This window comes from Argentina silus (genome assembly GCF_951799395.1).
Source record: "Argentina silus genome assembly, chromosome: 9".
Taxonomy (NCBI): Eukaryota; Metazoa; Chordata; class Actinopteri; order Argentiniformes; family Argentinidae; genus Argentina; species Argentina silus.
Genome location: NC_139663.1, coordinates 16,700,092 through 16,709,822, shown reverse-complemented (window position 1 = coordinate 16,709,822; position 9,731 = coordinate 16,700,092). Strand labels below are relative to the sequence as shown.

The window sequence follows — 9,731 nt, the reverse complement described above, 5'->3', positions numbered from 1 at the left end:
GCAAAATGGCTCTAGTGTCTCTCTCTGTGGACGACTACATGGGCTGTCTGATGTTTTTGCTGTGGGTTTCAGACAGAGACAGTTGCCCTCTCCCAGTGATATCATAGCATGTGTTGAATCATTTATTAACTACTGCAATAGGAGAGGCTTGTGGAGGTACAAATCTGAGGACGGGCTTATCGCGCGCATGGAATGGAAACTATATCAAACAGTTGATACCAGTTGGTGCTCCTGCAAAATGTCTCATATGGGTAGTAATGATGCTCCTCCAAAATGTCTCATCTTTGCACTTTGATGTCTCGGTTTGTCGTGAGCAATCCTGACAAACAGACTTTAATGGTATCAGAAAGACTTGTTTTAAATTGAATATCATGTAGATGTAACACAATGCTGCAAACAAAATATCCCCAAGGGGAGAAGAAGTCTTATCTTATCTTATCTTGTCTTGGTGGCTGTGGTGGCTGTGGCATGGTGTGCCCAAGTTCGTCTACTCATGGGTAATTAAAGTGAGGTGTTTAAAGTTGTGATGAACATTGAAGTTCACAAAGGTTCAGGCAAGACAGTTTAAGGAGGATGGCAGCTGGTCGTCAGAGAGTAATGCTTAGACTCCACCATGTGTAGCTGAGCAGTTGTTGGCACTGGTGAGTGATACGTTTTGGGCATCCCACCCACCACCCCAGCTTCCACCTGCAGGTTCGCTTTGTGTTTACCTACCTACAGGGGTTGATGTTTATGGGCTCCCCACTATGTATGTTATATTGTATATGATGTTGTTTAATTCAAGCAGGGAGCCATATCAGAGCCATCCAGTACGCCAATCCTAATTTTCATTAAACTACATTTACTGTACATTAAACAACGTAAGTGTCCTGACTGAACCAACCTTTGAAGCGAGTGTGTGGGCAGAAACTTTGAGAAAGTAGTGTCAGTGTGCGTACCACAGATAATACTGCCAAGACAATATGACAGCTGGTGGTGAAGGGAATGCAAAACCTCTCTGTTTGGATGTGTGACTTAACTTGATGATTTGTTTTCCCCTTTATCTTGAGATTATTTAAGCATAATGAGTTTGGCTTTCGGCTGCGTTTAAGGGTGTACAGTATAAACATTGTCAGAACTATTACTGAATTAAGATAAGCAGAAAGGTTCACGCATTTTATATGCAGCTTATCGTTTCCTTTAATAAAATGTACTGTGACTTGTCATCTGGACTGTGTATTATTGTATTACCTGATCTCCACTGACCTCTCTGAATAAATCCACACACCCTATTATGTTCTGTCTGGTTTTCACTTAGATACACTGAGGAAAGAGCAGACGTTTCCAAAAGGCCTGTGAGGTGGCCTCATCGTTTATTAAAGAGTAGAGTAACAATGGAAATACAGATGACCATTTTCATTTTTCCCTTTTTAAAATCCAAGTCAAATTATTACATCAGTGAACACTGGAGCAAAAAAGCCTCGAATAGACAGCTCTCCCTAGCTCCTGGACTTATAAAAGTCGTGGAAGACGTTTTCGTGGTTTGATCACAAAATTATTTTCTTTATTTTTGTCTAAATTGAAATGGAAGGATACCGAAATGGTTCTAAAGAAATAAAAGAAAATATATCTTATCTGTTATTCAGAGTGAGAGGCTACAGTATATTGTCTCCCAGGACTCTCTCTCACAGCAAGACAGCATTTAAAAATCGTTTAAATAACAATCAACAGGTTAAATTTGAAGGTATTAAATACTATTCAACATTGTCTTTTCTTTTCTTATCATTTCTTAAAGTTTACTTAACAATGTCCCAGCAGTAATTTGCCTCTCACTGTCCTCTCCTTCAATTCCACAGCCAGAGATATTATTGCACTGAGTAAACACACTCAAGTCCTTCATTGCCACATCATTATTTTTTGCTTAAACCAAAGGCTGAGGGGGTCTGTGCCTCTCCAGGCATTCCCCTCTTCAGAGGGGGACAGTCCAGCAGCCTGGAGGTGAGGAGTGGAGGAGGGAGCTCAGACCTCCGACTCCAGACTGGACACCCTCCCCCAGGGCTTTGGCACATAGGGACTGTTCACTCTGCGCGCCACCAGAACCTGCCTCCGGTCCCTGCTCCCAGACCCTGGCAGTGGGGGCTCCTCACGCGACCGCCCTGCGCCCCCCTCGTAGGCCCCGAACATACTGTTCTGGTACGCCACCTGCCTGTCTCCCATGCGTGGCACCAGTGCTGCTGCGTTGTCCGGGCAGTGGCTGGCACAGGGGAACAGGTGGCACATGTCCTTGGAGTGCTCGTAGAAGCCGGCGGACCCCTGTGCCAGCGGCCCCACATACACAGGCATGTCCGTGTAAGAGTTCAGGTAGGTGGAGTAGTGTCTGTGCACCACGGTGGAGGAGGAGGAGCGGCGCAAGGCGGCGGCGTTCTGGAGGATGGCCTCCCTATAGGAGGGCAGCCGGGTGGACTGGGAGTACTTGAGCTTCTGCTGCTTGTAGGGGTACGAGCCCATGTGGGCTGGGTCTAGGTAGGCGGGCTCTGCAGCCATAGGGTAACACAGGTTGTTCCCGTGGCTGCTGTACAGCTTGTGGGGCTTGGGGTTGGTCACCACCACGCGGGGGAACAGGTCGGGCATGTCTATGCGGCTGGCGGAAGAGGTGGAGGGCTTCTCGTCCAGCTGGCGGATCCTGTCGTTGCCCCAGGTGGCTTTGAGGAAGGAGGCACGGCGGTTGACCTTGTCCTTCCCCAGGAGGGGGGCGTCCTCCATCTCGGGTTCCAGGTAGGGCTTCATGCAGGAGTTACAGCTGGCGTTTCCACTGGGATAGTGTCCCCCCACACAGGCCCTGGCTGCTGCACCAGGAGCATGGTTATTCAGGAGGTGGTTGGCCCTCAGCTCAGCCAGGCATGAGGTGGGCTCATCATAGTCATTCCTACCCCTGGTGTCTGGGGACTCAAACACATAGCTGTGGGACCTCTTCTTCCTCCCCATATGGTCAGGGGGGTAGCTGAACTTCCGGCCCATGGGCCCCTTGTGCTCCACGTAGATGTCGGGCACCTGGAACTCCCTGTAGGGGATGAAGGTGGAGGTGGGGTGCCGGGGCTGGCTCTCCACATACAGCCTGCTGCTGTGGTGGGGGTGGGGGTTGGAGGTGCTGGGGGGAGCCGGGTCCCTCATGGCAATGTGGGGGCTGCTGAGACTGGAGATGGGCAGAGTCCTCTCAAAGACGTGGTGGCTGCCGCGGGCCGGCAGGGTGTAGCGGAGCGGGGTGGGCCGTGTCACCACCCTGGACTTGTTGTCCAGCAGAGGCTGGGTGGCGCTGTCCCCTGGATAGTGGATGGGGAAGGTGGGTGTGAGCGCCCTCTGTGGGTAGGGCAAGTGGTTGTCTGTGATGCTGGAGATGTAGGGCAGGCGGCCGTGGCCCATGTCGATGGTGGTGGCCACCCGGGGAGGTAGGCCAACACGGACATTGTCGGCCCCGCGCCTGCTCCAGTGCTCGATGGTCTTGGTGGCGTTGTCCAGGGAGTTCTCCACTCTGGCGGAGGACACAATGTCCTTGGCCGTCTGCAGCATCTTCAGCATGTTGGCCTGGGAGTAGTTGGTGGTGACGTCGGGGTTCTGCAGGTTCCCGTTGCGATCAGACTCCTCCACGCCATTGAAGCAGCTGTAGATGCCCTGCAGAGAGATAGGAGGAGGGAAATTAGTATCCATCAAAAAAACATGTCGTAGTTTGGAATGGGGCCAGAACTCCTAATCACCATGTTGTTTGAGCAGATGTAATGCCAAAGGTATGAATTCAGTTTTCCAATATCCTTTCTCATCACGACTTTACAAAATGATATTGCCTGTGCTATATTATTTACTTTGAGCAAATCACATTTTTATGAACTCGTCTGACAAATGATATGACGAATATTACATGGAGAAGTGTCAAAGCAGAATTAGATTTAGAATTGTTCAAAAATGGTTTATCAGCAATTTGTTGTGTTTTGAAAGCCTGTGTCCATGCAGGTTGGTGTCCAAAGGGGCTTGAGACCATAAATGAATAAGCAGCTGAGCATGCACTTGCTATATTAGTTTCCCCAATTCTATTCTGCCAGCTAAATTTTACTTTCAAATTGGGTCTGGAATGTTTAATCTCACCTCACCACTGTCAACACTCTCAGATGAAGGCTTGTTAATGGGGCTATTTAAATTCAATTTCAGAGGGATCAGGACCATAACAATATTGCAGAGAGTCTCCATAAAGTGATTTTATTGCTTTTTACTCATTTTATTTTATTACCAGTTTTATTTCCTTTTGCCCTTGAAATATCCTGGTCATGTACAGATTTGACTTATTGTATTACCAATATTTCTCAAGCTATAATTGCGGGACAAAATCAAAGAGACGGGCGTTTATATATTATGCTCTTTGAAAAGAGAAACTACTCTTTAAAGCAATGTTCATACAATGTTATAAGTAATTACAGCGTTACTACAGAGGTATTGGGGCAACAATGTAAAATGTTAACAAAATAGAAATGTGTGCAACTAACAAACAATGGGAACACAATCTCTCTGCATTCATCAAGTTCTGTCAGTTTCATGACATACTTTTGTGATGGGTCACCTACCCTGCTGATGGCGAGCAGAAAGTCCAGGCGCTCTGACTTGCGTACAGAGTGACGCAGCTTCCAGTAGAGCAGGTGCTCCCAGGCAAAGACCAGCAGACTTAGGCCCATGGCCACCAGCAGCATGTAGAATACCCCCGCCATGTTGTCTATGTCCAGCTTGGAGCTCATCACCTCCTTCTTCTCGTTCCGACAGATCCCTGTTAGCCACACGGTCTGTAGCTTCTGGGTGTCACCTGTGGGAGGAGGGAAGGAAGGAAAGAAGGAAGGAAGGAAGAACAGAGGAAAGCTCAGAGGTGTTCATGTAAAATCCTCTCACTCTGGTTGTTGTCATTGCCTGTGTATGCCAAGCCAATTTCACACCCTCTCTCCTCTCTCTACATAGCCGACTCAGCATTTTAGACTTGTTTTTTCCTGGGTCTCAGTCCAAGTTCAGTTGTTGTTCTCCATGGTTCAATTACACCCCAATGTTTTCTCTATGGGCATCCATGTTTCTAGTGGCTCGGCTGGACTTATCCCAGGTTTCACATGCAGTATCCCAACATGGCAGAATTTTAACCATTTGTTATTGTGTTACCACACCACACAGGAATATCCATACAGCTCTGATCTTAGCTATACTGAAGGTCTAAAAGGCAGCTAAGCTAATGTTGTACCGCTAAGATGTGCAGGTATTCCCCCACCTCCCACATCATGGGGTTAATTTACCATCAGCTAGGAACTGGAGTAGGGCCAGGTCTATGGGGCGTTTCCAGCGAGAGTCTTTCTGCAGGGCAATGCCATAACCAGTGGTGGCGAAGACCTTCCCACTGCCGATGGTCACCAGCTTACAGCCCTCGTCTTTACCCGCCATGTAGTTCAACACAGCAGCGTCATAGATGAAGGCATCCAGTTTCCTACATATAATGAGAAGATCAGATTTATCATGCGGGGAGATGCAATTGTGTTCCTTGATAACACAAATGTATTTATTTCGCTTTATGTTTTCTGCCACTGTGTATGTAAGCTATGGGCAGTGTGTTAGGTACCCTGTTTTGAGGCTGTTAAGGGCGTCCTCCACTCCCCGCTGGTTGTATTTGACCATGTGGGAGTGCATCTCAGGGTAGTTACTCCGTATGTTCCTCTCTGTGCTCCCGTTGGGGACTGTACCAAAACGGAATGGTGGATACTGCTCCTGGGGCTTCTGGAACTGTTTGGGAGAGGTGACATGTTGAATTAGTACGACACAACCAATAAGAATAATTCTTCAGGGGAAACGGAACGTTCCAGAATTAAGAGGCACTGTAGCTCTTTTCTTTCTATTTTTTCTCCAACAAATACATGACATGACACGACATCACAACTCCAGTTATGATTAGATTAATTAACATAACTGCATTTAATATGATTCATTTGTTCTTTTTGTGTGTTTTCTATTCTATCTCCCTTAGGACTCTTTAGACATGATGTCTCTGTTCTTAGTATATGAGGAGCAAAATAAACCCAGAGGCTTAATTGTAAATGTTTTAGAGAAACTACTACAACGATTCTGATCACCTCGGCACACCAGGCCGCCCTCTCTTTGATGTTTCCCTGCACCCTCCAGCACTGTTCAGTCAATTAACTGGTCAGCTGAGGTTGCCCACTCCATAATTTTCTCTCTCTGTTCATTTTCACATCTAATTCTAAGATTAGAGGACACAATAAGGAGAAATTAACTCAGTGGCCGGGCCATGGTTCCCAGAAAATTTAGAAAATGACTTTACTTTCCCTGTGTCTGTTATACAAATGAACTTGTCCTCATTTCTCCGTATTTGACAAGGCCCCTTTGCCTCTGACGTGGACTGCACCATATTAGTTTAATCACCCAGAGTGTTTTAAAATACAGAGAATACATTGTACTTTTTCCATTAACCTCATGCAAATACAGCACATTCAGTAAGTGACAATTCTAGTTCAACCTTGGCTGTGTGAATGAGGCAAATGTCCTCTGAGCCCTCTTCCACACAGATGGATAGGACCCTTGTGCCAGTCTTATGCTGCCCACGTCTAGCTGCTGTCTCCTGGATGAGCTGTGGAGGTGACTGAGTGTTGTCCTGACTCCCATTAGTCCTGTACACTGGCTACATCAGGATGCTCAGAATGTGTTTCTCACCCCAGTGGACCAAGGTTACAAGCCGTTACGTGAATGAGTGAACGGCTGCTGTGGTGGGACATTGCCCATGGCAGACTACACCGTGTTGTAAAAGCCTGGTGTGATGGTTAAAGAGGCAGGTGACAGTGAGAGACACATTTCATAACGTTTCAATCAATCTGCGTGCGGGCTTCTAAAATTAAGGTGATCAAGTAGCAGTAATCTGTTCCACAAAGGTGTAGAGAACAACAAAATCTGTAAAGAGGGAGGTGCCAGACTTTGTATGATGGAACTCTGATGGAAACACAAGGTCTTGGCCATGGTGTCCATCCATGCATGACACTGTGTCTCTTTTAAGTTAACAGTCCGCCAAGTAAAACAATCATTTGTCACTCCAGGTGACAGCGGCTGTAACTTAAACCAGTTTTTTTTTTGCATTTTCCACCATACTCTCATTTGAAACACTCTCAGAGAAGGTCACATTCCAAAGTTCATACACCACGCTTCCATTTTCTGAAACCGCAGTGTCCAGCTTAGATAGATAAGCAGTCGGTCGTCCATCTCTTTCTCTTTCTCTCTCTCTCTCTCTCTCTCTCTCTCTCTCTCTCTCTCTCTCTCTCTCTCACTCTCTCTCACTCTCTTCTCTTTGAGCCTGGCTGGGTTCTATTCACTGTCAAATACACGTTATGGATTCTTTCTCTTTCTTTTTCTTTGCACAAAGTAGAGCTAATGGATAATTATGGAAGAATAGTAAACTAGTTTGCTGGCATTGTATTGAGCTGTCAACAGCTTGGTCTTTTTTCTCAAATGCCTCTATAATCCCTCAGTACCTAAGAGCAAAGAGTCTGCAAATCATTTCTTGCACTGAAGGTTTAACATGGATTTCCTTGTCAATACTGGCTTTGAGCACCTCCATGCGCCATACAAATATGAATAAGTTAATACTAAAATATATAATCACTGGCAGCTCTGCAAATCCACTTGTGTCATACATTCATAGGGATTTTCACAGATAACCGACCTAAAGTCATTGAGCATCTAATTTAATTTTACCACTGACGCTCGCTTTGTGAATCCTTTTACGATTTGTGCAAATGAAAAGTCACAGTCATGACATTGCGGCTCTGCCCGTGGTTATTTGTATTCACTCACAGCGTTAGCAGGCACTGTTTGCTCATCCAAAATAGACCACTCTATATTTCGCCTAATCCTAAATGCAAACACTACAGTACGTACACATTTCTCTCCCTTTTACAGTGACAGGAACACTGAATGAATTACCAATGACTAAGGGGACAAATAAAGTTAAGTTGAATTGAACTGAATTGAATCTAATTTAATTGAATCTAATTTAATTGAATGACACCGTACCTTTTTGTCACTGAGTCCAGAGACAGTGTCGATGTACTGCTCCTGGATCATGAAGGCGGCCAGGTTGGCAGTGTAGGAGGCCAGGAAGATGACAGCGAAGAAGGCCCAGACCAGGACCATGATCTTGCTGGTGGTGCCCTTGGGATTCTCAATGGGGACAGAGTTGTTGAACACAATGCCCCAGAGCAGCCACACAGACTTCCCAATGGTGAAGGTGGGACCCCCAGTTTCTAGGTGGGACAGAGAGGTGGTCCTAGTTAATATATACAGTGACGGGATACAAATGTGGCATATTGGAATATGGATTTCTGATAATCATTTGGACCTGGTCTCTCTTGTAAAAGAGATTCAATCTCAACGAGACTTAGATAAATACCGGTGAAATAAATGAAAAACGTAAAAGACCATTCCAGTGTATTTTACATTGGTGTCATTCTAGACATCATGTGTGACTATCTTTGCTGGCTCTGGTGTAGGAGGTCAGGTAGATGCTGTAGATGGCTGTCAAAGACACTCACCCTTGGCGCTCACCAGGCTACGGTTGTACCCCACAGGGCTACAGTACTCAAAGACAAACACTGTGACCGCTACCACTGTCAGGCACATCACAAACATCATCACCCACACCGCCGGGCTGTAGGGCTCTGGACAAGAAGAAGAGGAGAGAGGCAAGACATAAGAATGAATAACTCTTCTATAAGACTACTGTTCACTCTACCACTGCCTCTGCTTGGGTACTTACTAATAACAATGTAATGTTGTCCTATCATACTGTAGTAATGTGATGCTTGGGTCTGAATACAATTCCAAGTTGTGAGAACATCATTATTTTGTTTTCATATTAGTTCTATAAGACAACACAGGCCTTTTTCTATTTCAAATCGATGTTACCAGACGCAGAAATGTGTTTTGTTTGTTCACAGAAGCAGATACATTTTGCTTACCTAGAAAGGCAGAGGGCGAGACGGTCCCGTTGCTCCTAGCAACCATCACACTGATCCCCGTCTCCACGAATGGCACGGAGAAGTCAATAATCTCTGAGCGCTCCTCGTTTATGGTCAGTGAGCCAATGGCCATGTCCGCCCGCTTGTAGAACACCTGGGGAGGGAGGGAAGTTGATGGGAGACGTTGTCATAACGTAGCGCTCTGTCTTAAATTGGACACCGTCACCTTTGACCTTTGGTTATGATCTCACCTATCAACAACATTTCTCTACTGTACGAGGCGTCACTGCATTGTGATACATGATTTGATATGTATCAATCCCTAATCTCCAATCCATTACTGGGTATCGCAGCGATACCTGTTACATAAATCCCCCGATGACAACGCATTACGAGCAGGAAGTGGGCGTGAGGCTAATAACCGCGGTACAGTATAAAGGTCGTCGCTCGTCTAGTCAGAGGAAGTCCTGTTGTTTTCCCTTCAGGCAGATCCGGTGGCAGCTACAGGATTAAACCATATCTGTTTAGGATTTAACCCTCCAGGATTTAACCTCACCCTCACAAATGATGTTTAACATGCTGATGCGAGCTGCTGTCAGTGGATTTACCGTCCAGCCACTCTGCCTTGCTGGCACATCAGCCTGACATTACCTCTGCTACTTGGAACGACGCCTCATCGAGCACCATAGCCTGTCTACTCCTGAGAAAGCATGTGAC

The 9,731-nt window shown here is 46.2% G+C and overlaps 1 protein-coding gene across 1 annotated transcript in view; it reads right to left on the bottom strand.

Annotated features, from left to right (window-relative positions):
* Positions 1-1,998: 1,998 nt before the first annotated feature.
* The window catches only part of grin2ca (glutamate receptor, ionotropic, N-methyl D-aspartate 2Ca), a gene marked incomplete at both ends in the record, with an annotated part of 29,916 nt that continues 22,183 nt past the window's right edge, over positions 1,999-9,731 (bottom strand). The window contains 7 exons of the mRNA XM_083677800.1: positions 1,999-3,648; positions 4,590-4,822; positions 5,295-5,482; positions 5,615-5,775; positions 8,071-8,300; positions 8,589-8,714; positions 9,015-9,168. Coding sequence (XP_083533926.1) covers positions 1,999-3,648; positions 4,590-4,822; positions 5,295-5,482; positions 5,615-5,775; positions 8,071-8,300; positions 8,589-8,714; positions 9,015-9,168 — 2,742 coding nt within the window. The remainder of the gene's footprint in view (positions 3,649-4,589; positions 4,823-5,294; positions 5,483-5,614; positions 5,776-8,070; positions 8,301-8,588; positions 8,715-9,014; positions 9,169-9,731) is intronic.